Raw genomic sequence first — 13,047 nt, forward strand, 5'->3', positions numbered from 1 at the left:
CCCTCCCAATTAAAAAGAAAGTGTTTGAGTGGCATTCTTGTAAAACATTAGCATATTAAAGCAGCCTCTCTAAAAAAGGATGGCATTAGATGTAGCAATGCAATAATGATCATTATGAATTGGCTTTCAGCATAAGCCTCTGCCTTATTCAATCTATAAACTTTCAAATTACTTCTTAAAAGATAAAAATGTTCACGGTTGACCTCATTTTGAAAGTGAACTTTGTCATATCATAAAATCCAAGCTATTTCCTAAGTCTTTTATTTTCTTAAGTTTCCAGTTTAAGTTTGTATTTAAGATGGACAACAGTTGAACCTCAAAAGGTTGTTTCTCAAGGACACATGAGAAACATTCATAAAAAGGAAGTTATTAACACAAGGGTTATTGATGTATTAGAAACCACGGAACCACCTGAGAATGGTCATGTAGGAATTAGGGCTTCTCCCCCCAAAAAGGTGGCAGAATCAATAGCCCAACTGGAGTGCATCTACACCAACACGCTCAGCATGGGCAACAAACAGGAGAAGCTGGAAGCCACCATGCAGCAGGAAAACTGATACAGTTGCAGATACGGAAACAGGCTGGGATGACTCGCACAACTGGAGTGCTACAATGGATGGATATAGACTCTTCAGAAGGGACAGGCAACAAAGGAGAGGCGGTGAAGTAGCCCTGTATGGTAGGGAGTGTTTTGATTGCCCAGAGCTTAATGACAGTCATGATAGAGTTGACTGTTCATGGGTAAGAATCGGGGGGAAGGCCAACAAGGCAGATATGGTGGGAGTCTGTTTTAGGCCCAACCAGGAGGAAGAGGCAGACCAAATATTCTATAAGCAGCTGGGAAAAGTCTCAAAATTGCTAGCCTTTGTTCTCATGGGGGACTTCAACTTACCAGATGTCTGCTGGAAATACAATACAGCAGCGGGGAAACAGTCTAGGAGGTTCCTGGAGTGTGTGGAAGATAACTTCCTGACACAGTTGATGGGTGAACTCCATTGGACCTGTTGTTCATGAACAGAGGACTTGTGTGTGATATGATGGTTGGAGGCTGTGTTGGGCATAGTGATCATGAAGTGATAGTGTTTTTCATTCTTGAAGAAGTAAGGAGAGGGGTCACCAGAACTCCTGCCTTGGACTTCCAGAGGGCAGATTTTGGACTGTTTAGGAAATTGGTTGACAGAGTCCCTTTGGGAGGCAGTTCTGAAGGGCAAAGGAGCCCAGGAAGGCTAGACTTTTCCCTTTTCAAGAAGGAAATCTTAAAGTTGCAGGAGCAGGCCATCCCCATGTGCCAAAAGATGACCCAGTGGGGAAGACCACCAGCCTGGCTGAACAGAGACATTTGGTAGGAACTCAGGAAAAAAAAAAGAGAGTTTATGACCTTTGGAAGAAGGGGCAGACAACTCAGGAGGACTACAAGGATATCGTGAGGTTACGCAGGGAGAAAATTAGAAGGGCCCAAGCCCAACTAGAACTTAATCTGGCTGCTGCTGTAAAAGACAATTAAAAATGTTTCTATAAATACATTAGCAACAAAAAGAGGGCTAAGGAGAATCTCTGTCCTTTCTTGAATGCAGGGGGAAACATAATGACAAAGGATGAGGAAAAGGCTGAGGTACTTAATGCCTTCTTTGCCTCAGTCTTTAACAGTAAGACCAGTTGTTCTTTGGGTACCCAGCCCCCTGAGATGGAAAACAGGGACGGGAAGCAGAATGAAGCCCTCATAATCCAAGGGGAAATGGTTAGTGACCTGCTACGCCACTTAGACACACACAAGTCTATGGGGCTGGATAGGTACTGAGGGAGTTGGTGGAAGCGCTCACCGAGCCACTTTCCATCATTTATCAGCAGTCCTGGCTAACTGGGGAGGTCACAAGTGGTGTTCCCCAGGGCTCAGTACTGCGGCCAGTTCTGTTTAATATCAGTGATCTGGACGAGGGGATTGAGTGCACCCTCAGTAAGTTTGAAGACAACACCAAGTTGGGCAGCAGTGTTGATCTGCTTGAGGGTAGGAAGGCTCTACAGAGGGATCTGAAAAGGCTGGATCAATGGGTCAAGGCCAATTGTATGAGTTTCAACAAGGCCAAGTGCCAGGTCCTGCACTTGGGTCACAACAACCCCATGCAATGCTACTGGCTTGGGGAAGAGCGGCTGGAAAGCTGCCTGGTGGAAAAGGACCTGGGGGTGTTGGTTGACAGCCAGCTGAATATGAGCCAGCAGTGTGCCCAGGTGGCAAAGAAGGCCATTAGCATCCTGGCTTGTATCAGAAATAGCGTAGCCAGCAGGACCAGGGAAATTGTCCCCCTGGTTATTGTTGGCACTGGTGAGGTCACACCTTGAATACTGTGTTCAGTTTTGGGCTTCTCACTACAAGACAGACATTGAGGTGCTGGAGCGCATCCAAAGAAGAGCAATGAAGTTGGTGAAGGGTCTGGAGCACAAATGTTATGAAGAGCAGCTGAGGGAACTGAGGTTGTTTAACCTGGAGAAAAGGAGGCTCAGGGGAGACCTTATTGCTCTCTACAACTACCTGAAAGGAGGTTGTAGTGAGGTGGGTGTTGGTCTCTTCTACCAACTAACAAGTGATAGGACAAGAAGAAATAGCCTCAAGTTGCACCAGGGGAGGTTTAGATTGGATATTAGGAAAAATTTATTTACTGAAAGGGTTATCAAGCATTGGAACAGGCTGCCCAGGGAAGTGGTTGAGTCACTATCCCTGGAAGTATTTAAAAGACATGTAGATGTGGTGCTTAGGGACATGATTTAGTGGTGGACTTGGTAGTGTTAGGTTAATGGTTGAACTCTATGATCTTAAAGGTCTTTTCCAACCCAAACAATTTTATGATTATATCCCCTTCTTCTAAATGATGGAATGTTTCCAGTTTGGGAATGGGCTGCTCAGGAGGGATGTTGAAAAAACAGAGGGTCCATCAGAGGGCTACCAAGATGGCTGAGGTATAGCACATTCAGCTTAGAAAGGCTGTAAGAACTAGACTTTTCAAGCCTGAAGAAGAGGCTAAGGAGAATATCTAATAGCAGTCCCCAACCATCTGAAAGGAAGTTACAAAGACAAGAAAGCCAAATTCCCTGGGTCCCACAATTTAAGACAGACATGAAGGTCCCTGAATGCATCCAGAGCAGGTCAACAAAGCTGGTGAAAGGGCTGGAAGGCATGTCCTATAAGGAGTGACTAAAGACTTTGGGGCTTGTCTAGTTTGGAGAGAAGTAGGCTGAGGGGTGACCTCCTGCCTCTTTACAGCTTCCTGAGCAGGGGAAGTGCAGAGGGAGGTGCTGAGCTTTTCTCCCTGGTGTCCAGTGACAGGACATGTGCGAATGATTCAAAGCAGCACCAGGGGAGGTTCAGACTGGACATTAGGAAGCATTTCTTTACCGACAGGGCATTCAAACACTGACACAGGCTTCCTAGAGAGGGGGTCAATGCTCCAAGCCTGACAGTGTTCAAGAAGCATTTGGACAATGTCCATAACATGCTTTAACTTGGTCAGCCCTGAAGTGGTCAGGCAGTTGGACTAGATGATCATTGTAGGTCCCTTCCAACTATTATATTCCATTCCATTCTACTCCATTCCATTCCATTCTACTCCATTCCTTGGTAGGATATAAGAGACAACAGCAACAAATTTCAGCTTGAGAGGTTCAGAATAAACAGCAAGAAAAACTTTTTTTTCATTCAGAGGATAGCACAGCACTGGAACTGCTACCCAGAGAGGTTGTGGAATCTCCACCCTCAAAGATTTTCAAGATTCAGCTATACAAAGGCATGGTTGACCTAACCTAGCACTTAAAAGAAGGTTTTTTTTTTTTCCTAAAAGAGGGAAGCCTGTCATGACAGTTGCTCAAATTTCTAGCTTATAAATCAATAAATAAATCAAAAAGGTTTTGTTTACAGAATAAAACACTGGAAACCATATATTTCCTTCCCCAACAGGTGTGGCATGGCAGCAACATCATGCTAACTGAAGTGACTGACTTAAAAAGCCAGAGAGACATTCAGTTTACTGAATGAAAATAAAGAAGGAAATGGGAAAAAGGAGTGATTTCCAAAGCAGTGCAACATGGCAGCAGCTATGCAAATTTTTCCTTCATGGCTTAACACCATGCCTTAACACTGACAGGTAAGGCTCAAACTCTACAGAAGAACTTACACCAGAATGATTTATTGACTTTGTTAGCCCTAGTCTGGTTTTCAATTAGTGATCCAGAAGACAGACATTGCATTTAATAGATAGTTGTTAGGCATGTGATACCTGCTTCTCTCTTATTTTTAGTTGATAATTCTTTTAATTAATTATGTGATAGCTATCTTAACTATTAAAAAAATTAACAGATCAATTATATTTTCTCACAACCTTCTCCATTACAAATGCAATTTCCTTAGCTTGATGTTCTAAATTGAGCATAATATGCTGAAAACACTCTCACTTTTCTTATATACATGTTCTATTTGTTCTGATCTGATTATTTTAAACACCTCTGACTCTTACCTGGACAAAATCCAGTCCCTGCTTCCAATTGTTTAGTCATTTTTATCTAATGAGTCTTTTATGCAAAAAATAAATGTGTTCTAGGAACTAGGTCCAGAATCTATGCCACCATCTGCAGGTATGTGCACTGAGCTGGAAAATTATGGTCTCCCTCACTTGCCCTCTCCTCGATCCCATGCATCTGTCTGCAGGAGGGGACAGCTTCAGTGCAGGGACAGACTTCTAGCCTTCGCTTACTTATAGCCTGGTAAACAAGGAATTCCATTTGAGAGAAATTAAGGTTTGAACTAAGAAAGGCACCGAACTAATTTCCTGAGTGAGCTGAGTGACACCGCAAGGTTAAAAACAAATAGTGCAGCTAACACTTCCCATGTTCTAGAAGAAAAGAACGTGCAAATCAGACAGCTTGTCACCTTCTGATCACAATTCCTAGGACACATATACTTTTTGCATAAATCTAAGAGAGAGATTGAACCATGAGCCTTGGCTTTACATAATTCTCAGGACAGCAAATTAGGCATTTAACTCTGAGAGTGAACAGTAACTTCCTTAGTATTGTGTTCTCTGTTGACTACTTTATACACCCCTGTACCTCAGCATAGGCCTACATTTTACAAGGCATTAAGACAACAACTCATGTGCGATTGCATGTTATAAATCAGGAGTGTACAGATAAAGCACTTAGAACTCATTAGGCCTTTTCCGGATCTTACCATAAGCATATGCATTGATCATTCTGCTAGACGAAGTTAGAAGAATACACTGCGTAATCAGTCAGCTCCTTCTTACCTGCAGTTATCATTGATTTGAAGCAAGATTTCTGGTCTATACGTGGCCAAATAATGTATTTTGCCTTTGGTCTCTTGTGCCGCAATGTTAAAAAGCACAGAGTTAGACTCATGCCTGTTGCCATAGGAACCACAAAGCAATTGGTCACTGTCCGGACACCTGCACATAAAAAGCAAGTCAGAAATTAACATGAAGAACCCGTGACATGCCCCCATAAACAAGAGATATTTTCAGATTTACACTTACCAGCCAGCTTTATAATATCCAGAACTACGGAATTAGTAAGTTTGTTCAAAAGGCTAGACCCTGCAGCTTTAGGCTGGACTGCAGAAATATCACCTGACCTTCCAATTCCATGGATCAACCTAAACAAAAAAGGTTGAAAACATACATCAAGTTTTTTCACATCCCAAAGCAATCATTCTTGCTGACTAAAGAGAATTTATTTTGATAAACCATTGTGGAAAATGCTGTATCCAATGCAACATCAGTATCTGCCATAATTCATTCCATTATCACAAGCTACATATATTCATATGAAACGGTCATATTTTTTTTTAACCGTAGATCAACAATATTCCAGTATGCGAGTAAAAACTTTGAGAAGATCCATAGTAGCAATACCTTTAGCATCTGACAAGCTTCCTTTTAAGTGTTACCTCAGCGCTCCTTGATGTCCACTGAATTAGCATTATAAATGCTGCCATGTTCAGACACACAACTCCAAGGAAAACAAAAATCAGTTGTTTATAGGGTAGCATACTGGTATTATACAGATACTCCCTTGACAAATGCTTCATTTCCACAGGACAAAGAAATAATATATACTGTGACAAAATGTCCTGAAAGACAGTTAGGTTAATGTATCTTCTTCTACATCTTCACTTCATCTACCTCATTCTACTATTCAATATTATGTATCATGCAATACCATCTCTCTCTGCATTCTGTTTATAAATTATGTTTACAAACTGCATTTATAAATGTTGGGATATTACTTTGCACCCTTCAGGAGTGGAGGATCCTGAAATAGTTCATAAAATAGAAGCTTACAGAACTAACTTTACCCATGGCTGAAATGCAGCAGCTGCTCAAGTAAGCTAGGAACAATATACATCTACTTATGGCTTTGGTTCTGTTTTTATCTTGGGAATAGAGTAAAATGCAGTCTGATGAATGTATGGAATTCAGAACTTCTTGGAGTATTTTTTTACAGCTTTAATTTTTTTCTCCATTTCAAGCTATAGGTTGAAATCAACAACAGCTTGATAATTAATTGAAACTTCCACATAAACCTCACTCTACCAAAAATATTTTCTTCCCTTGTTCCTGCTGCTATGTTCTTAAGAGCTTTCTCATACTACTACTTTTTCTTTTCTGCACATACGTACTCCTTCCTAAGCAGCAATCCTCCCTAAGACTGGTCCTTAGAATTTATTAAGCTGAAATGAAAGACAGCTTGAGAACCATCTCCTGCTACCTCCATCACTCCCAAAGGTACCTGTAAAACTTCCTGCAGAAATAAGTGGAGTGGAGGATGCCTCTATGCCTTTACGTGCTATTGCTGACACTCATAGGTGAAGGTGAGATGCCAAGTGACAGAGCTGCATCAGACCAACAGTAGCTAAATGCCAGCCCAGGCTCTCTCCAGCCAGAAGCTGGGCATGCTTTCTCCAGCACTGTCAGAAAGCAGTACTTCCTCAGATACTCTCCCCAGTGTGACCCTCCATCTCCCTCACCACACATATCCTAGACTAGAGAGCAGTACAGAAAACAAAAAAAGCCAAACCGCTGTATTACTGGCTTTCTTCATTAATTTTTCATGGTAGTGTAGGGCTTATGAAAGCCATTAAAGCCTAAGTAATTCAACTTCCATATAGTAAAGCTTACTAAATTTCTGGTCTCTAATATGCTTTTGTGTTAATCTTTCAAGGAGAAACATTCCAGGAAATTTCACTTTGTTTCATTCCTGTTAGATAAAACATCACAGCAAGGTACTGAGCACAGAACTCTAAGCAAAAAAAAAAAAAAAAGTATATTCATAAAGAAATCAACGCAGAGCCTCTAGAATTATAGCATCCAATATACCCATCAAGTGTCAGAAGGGCTACAAGCTATTAAAATCTCTTGTCTTTACAGATATACTTACTTCATATAAAAATCTATTATAGATGGACTGGGTTTTCATGTGCATATCAACTAATCACATTATAAAGATATTAATGAATATATCAAAATACAAATAGCTGTTCACTAGGAATGTTCGATACTTTGCAAGTGCAATATGCAGTAGTTTTTATTAATACACAGATGAAAAGCTGTACAGTATTAAAAAAGGCAAGTAATACATGGATTATTTTAAAACGGGAAGATCTCTGCTACCCTTGCATGCAGACAACTCAACATCTTAAGCTTCTACCAGTTCAGTATACAGGACACAACCCTGACAAAAGATTATTGTTTCATTCAAGACTTTCCAATGAGTTATTAATGAAAATTCAATACAGGAAGTTGTATCAATTCAATATCGCATTATACTGTTTTTCTCAAATGCTATCAAGGTGTCAGATGACAAAACACAATAAAATATGCCATTTGAAAGCATTAATAGTAAATATGAATAATTCAAATTGACAATAATTTGTACCTGTAATGCCTTCGGGCGACAAGTCCTGATGCCACTCTTCCTTCCCTCTCACCCACGCCACAGTTGCCCAGAAAGTTATTGCTATCCATTATAGCAAGTTCATGAAGAAACAGTTCAATGGTGCTTTCATCCCATCCATCTTCAGGACATTTTCCCTTAATAATGATAATATAAATGTAACTTCCAAACTTAGAAATTAAAAAAGAACAAAACTTTATCGTGGCTTGTTTGATTAATGTTACCCTCTCCCCCACACTGAACACCAGCTTGTGTTTTCATTATGCTTTTATATTATCTAATGCTATGAACTTGTATTCAGAGAGAAGTTAAATAATGATTTTTTCCATATATAAGTGCACTTACATTAGCATATCGTGGTATTACAATAGTCAGAATATTTTTCACTTTTAAGTGTTCCTTAAGGTACAAAACCACTACAGCACATAACATGTTAATTATTCCCTAGAAGACTACAGATTATTTGATGTATTCTCTACACAAGAATCTACTACTACAGGAATTCAACAGAGAAAACTGGATGAAAGGGTGATAATTGGGTATTATAGAACCAAAAATATTATGAGAAGGGAAATATAGTTTCATTTGTAACACATCTTCCTACCTGCATATTTTTCTTTCTAGTTATTATCTAATAGGTAAGGAAACCATTTACAGAACATAACGTGTCAAAACCTGCAACCAGAGAGGTGCTCTTTCTTGTGCTCTTCACTGCGTTAAGATCTGCACTTATCTTTGCAAACTGCAGAACAGATCCTCGGAGGAGAGGCACCCATAAACCCCTGAAGCATTACTATAGCAGCTCAACTGTTCAGAGGCTTTTTTCACATGTCCCAGTAACAGTAAAATGAGCTCAGTAAAACTACTTCATTTCTGAAGTGTGATATGAAGGTTAAGCTTGAAACAGTGGCTGACGTGACTAAGGATGTTCAAGAACTGAAACATCTGAGAATTCATTGGTAATGACTTCTGTACATTGGAGACGAAGTGCATGGATTTGGCACCTTGAAAGTATCATTCTTTACCTCATGTAATAATATATTAATACCTTACTGTTTTTAAAAATGTCTTGAACTGTTTCCTGGGCCTTTCTCAGCAAATGCACAACTTAAGGCAATTATTTTTTACTCCCAAACACGACCTTTCATTCCGGGGCTCCGTAAGGTCTCTGCCACTACAGCAAAGCCAGCGGAGCTCTCCTGAGCCACCCGGGCCGCGTCCGACACCGCGGAAGCTCCATGCCCCTGCCCCCCGGCGCCGCCGGTTGAAGTAAAACCAGCGCGGGAGCTGCAGGGGCCCGGCGGCGCGGTGCCCGGCGGGCCTGCGTGCTCACGGGGCTGTGCGGGGACGCTCCGGCCGGGCGGAGAACAGGCGGGGGGCGGAGCGGGGCGGGACGACGACACGGGACACGCCAGGCCCACGCCCCCGGGCGGTTCAGCGCTGCCCTCCCCCGCCCCAGGCCCCGGTGCTCGGCGGCCCGGCGGGGGGCGGGCGGCCCGGCCTCGGTTACCTGCTCCAGCAGCGCCCGCAGGCGCAGCTCGTGCGCGCGGCGGCCCTGCGCCCCCTGGCGCACATAGGCCGCCGTCACCAGCCGCTCGCTGGAGCCGAAGTTTTCCGCGTTCATGGCCGGGGCGGGCGGCGGCGCGGATCCCGGCGGCACTACCTCGGCCGCCGCTGTCCCTTGGGGCCGGCACCGCGCTGTCCGCGGGGCCGCCGAGCGGGCCAGCCGCCCGGACGGCCAGTCGGTCGGTCGGTTCCCGCCGGAGAAGGGCGGGTGGGGTGTTGCGCATGCGCCACCGGGGAGCGCCGGGGCCCCTCCCCTGACGGAGGCCCGGCCGCGCCCGCTCCGCCGCGGGTCGCCGTGGTGCGGGCGGTGCTCTCCGGGGCCATCTCCGCCCGGCACAGCCAACCGGAGGCGTCGGCCGCTGGGTGGGGCGTTGGACCACCCCCCGCTAGAGGTGCGGAGGCTGCAGGGGCCTGCGGCGGCCTTTGCCCGGAGCTGCCGTGGTGGGGGTGTCGGTGCTCCGCAGGCAGCGTGGGCTCCGGCGGCGTGAGGCCCACCAGAAACGACATTTCTTGATTCCGAAGAACCTGTCCGTGGGTTGTTTTTTCCTTCCCCGCCTCCTCCAAGTTTAGTATTAGACTGCTGAGAACAGCCACCTAACTCCCTTTAAGGCTCCTGTCAGGGTACGAGCCTTTTCCGCTCCCTCACAACGTTTCTGTGAGCAAAGGTGGTGGTGTGAATGTCCGCAGCAAATAACGACAAGCTACTCTCCTGGTGCAACTGCAGCCCGGCCTATTTGCCAGGGCTGTGAAGGCAATGCAAAGATTGCATTTGAGGAAGAAAGATGTTAGTAGGAGAGCTAATTTACTTTTTTTTTTTTTTTTACATTGTTTGGTGAAAGACTCTTAAACCAGTAGAAAATCTGGGACAGGCATTGCAGCGTTACTAGGAACTGCCAGTGAAGCCTCAGCAGGTGAAAATTTACCTGGAGCACAGGGGCTCCTCAGGGCAATCGGGTGGCCGCTGCCCCCCTGCACTCAGCAGCCATGGGGGCTGGCAGATTGCCACTTGTCTTCCTAAAATAACCAGCAATGAGGGTGCAAGAGTTGAAGAGGTGCGTTAAGTACACAATGTGCTTGTTCTGATGTTTAGTCTTAACCAGGCTGTACCTGGTCAGCTGAATTTGTTTATGAAGCCTTATCTGATTCTTCTGTTTTACAGTTTTAAACTCAGACGGCTAATTAACATGTGAAAAGTACATAGTGACCGTCCTGCTGCTGTAGATTTATTTAGCCTGATTAGGATCTTTCAGGTGTTCTGACAGAGTAATCTTACACACCTGTTTGAATTGTTGGCTCAGACTATAATGAACACCATTTCTTAGTCCTTTTGAACGGAAAAGAGCTTTGCAAGTTGAATTGTCCAACAACTTAGTCACCGCAGTCACGCTGCATCTGGATTGTTATGATGTGTCATGTTGCTGTTACTTTAGAAATAGAGCAGCTATTCATCTTGTTCTTTATCACAAGAGGGCGCTCACCTAAAGCTAGAAGTGCGCGATTGTGAATGTATTCCCTTTTTTTCCCATCTGTTTTTCCCACTCCAATGTTTCGACACGGTGCTCAGATTTATATTATAAACTGATGACAAAGTATGCTCTATGGATCGGAAGAACAGAGACAAAAGTGTTAGCATGAGAAAAATGATCCAACTTACTTGCATGATTTAATTGTTAGTAATTTTAATCCAGGTGGCTAATTGAGAGTATATTAGCTACTTGGAATTAAAATTAATAGTTTGTTAATAACTGTGATGGTGGTGTGTATTTTGTTTAATTATGAGCTGTCATAGTGTTTGAACTCTACACTACTGAAGATTGAGGCAATGTAAAGACTTAGATCAAGACCTGTGAGCAAGTTACAGAATTCTCATTGCAGTAAATGAAAACTAAGTTAACTGTGTTTAGACATACGCTAGCATCTGTTGATGAATTCCTAAACCAGAAGAAATGTCTAATGAGTTATTTCTTGTTTAGTTTATTCAAAAGAAAGAACTTTAAAACTTTTTAGAAGCCCATGGATGAACTGTTTGACAGAAGGTTACAGAAACAGCCACAACTCTAATACATAACTAATGTAGCTGAAGGGAGATGTAGTCTTCCTTAATGGTCTGCTGGGCAAAATATCATACTTCTCCCATTTTAGCTGTTATTGTTTGCTTCACACAGGAATTAACATCAGTGTAATTTTCTGTACAGGAAATTACATCCAGTTACTATAACCTTCATATACTTGTTTACTAGGTATAAAGTGGCTGTTCATCTGGCGGCACAGTTGACTGAATGTGTTTGCTTTTAATAGGAAGGAATGGCAACAGAAATGCAAGTTGGAGCAGATTTTATCAAATGTTACAGATATTAATAGTTACATAAGTAAATGATACTCAACTGAGTTCCAAAGTCCACTGGCTGGCAGGTAACCTGAGACAAAGCAAACACAAGTCAAGCATTTCAGTAAGGTTTTATTTTTGTCAGTAACCAACCAAAGTAATTTTCTTTCCGTGATCCAGGTTATGTACAGAATGAATCCTTATGTAATGAATAATTATGAGAATAATGAATAATAAATGTGTGCAATTACTATTTTAGCTGAGAACTGATTTGCTCCCAGTATAATCCAGAATCCCAGTTCTATACAAGTACTTCATGTGTGTATCTTTCTCCCATATTTCACCAAAATCTTTGAATACTGCACTGAGGAAAACCCCTCTCCTATAGAGAGGTGTGGGAGAAGGCATCCACATGAGCGTCTGACGCAGTCTGTTGGGGTGACAGTTGTATTCTTTTTTCGGGTTAGTAACGCAAGGATGGTTGTGGGAACATGGAAATAATGACAGTATATTCACATTGTTCTCACCTACATTGTTTTTAGGCTTCATTTTGGAAATTACCGTGATGGTGTAGAACAATGTCTTTCAAAGTACGGGGAGGGAGAGCAGCTGGCTAGTGGAAAGTGGTGGCTGGGAGATAAGCCTTGTTTCAGCCATGGAAAGGATAGTTTTTTGAGTAGTTGTTTTTTAATGATAATAAAACCAAAGTTAGTGCATTGCATATATTACAGAAAAATTAATTATTTTGCTTTTGCTTTTAATGTCTAGCAAGCATTTAAGCTTGTAGGGCAGGTCCTCCTATATATCAATTTACTTAAATGTTAGAATAGGAAAATAAGCTTTCCTGCATTTTCGAATTTCAATTGGTTTCTCAGTTTTGAATCAAGTTTCGGGGCTGTTTTTGTTAAACGACTAGCAGTGAAAATAATGCAAGTAGGGAGGCCTGTAGCCGTGATTTCCCGGAGGAACGCTGGGCAGGTCATGCCCCTCTGAGGTTGCCTTAAACGCTCTGCGGAGTCCAACCAGCCGACCGCAGCCCCTGATGCCGCCCGGCCGCTTTTCCCCCGAGCTGGCCTGCGACAGCGGCTCCAGCGCCGGACTTCGCCACACCCCGAGCACAGGTTTGCCGCGAGGCATAAATTCTCTGCCAATGGCCGTGCTCGCCCCATGCCCGGCGGATGGCCTGGAGAAGCCCGCGG

At 43.2% G+C, this 13,047-nt stretch overlaps 1 protein-coding gene across 2 annotated transcripts in view; it reads right to left on the reverse strand.

The window, feature by feature from the left end:
- The window catches only part of SEPSECS (Sep (O-phosphoserine) tRNA:Sec (selenocysteine) tRNA synthase), a 29,900-nt gene extending 20,177 nt beyond the window's left edge, over nt 1-9,723 (reverse strand). The window contains exons 1-4 of one of the 2 annotated variants that reach the window (XM_074822272.1): nt 9,467-9,723; nt 7,939-8,093; nt 5,538-5,656; nt 5,292-5,450 (exon numbers count right to left, since the gene is read on the reverse strand). In XM_074822272.1, coding sequence (XP_074678373.1) covers nt 5,292-5,450; nt 5,538-5,656; nt 7,939-8,093; nt 9,467-9,580 — 547 coding nt within the window. In that variant the 5' untranslated portion in view covers nt 9,581-9,723. Of the gene's footprint in view, nt 1-5,291; nt 5,451-5,537; nt 5,657-7,938; nt 8,094-9,004; nt 9,435-9,466 lie in introns of those variants that run through there. The other variant, XM_074822273.1, reaches the window with a different exon arrangement.
- Nucleotides 9,724-13,047: the final 3,324 nt, after the last annotated feature.

Source organism: Strix aluco, chromosome 4, assembly GCF_031877795.1.
Source record: "Strix aluco isolate bStrAlu1 chromosome 4, bStrAlu1.hap1, whole genome shotgun sequence".
Taxonomy (NCBI): Eukaryota; Metazoa; Chordata; class Aves; order Strigiformes; family Strigidae; genus Strix; species Strix aluco.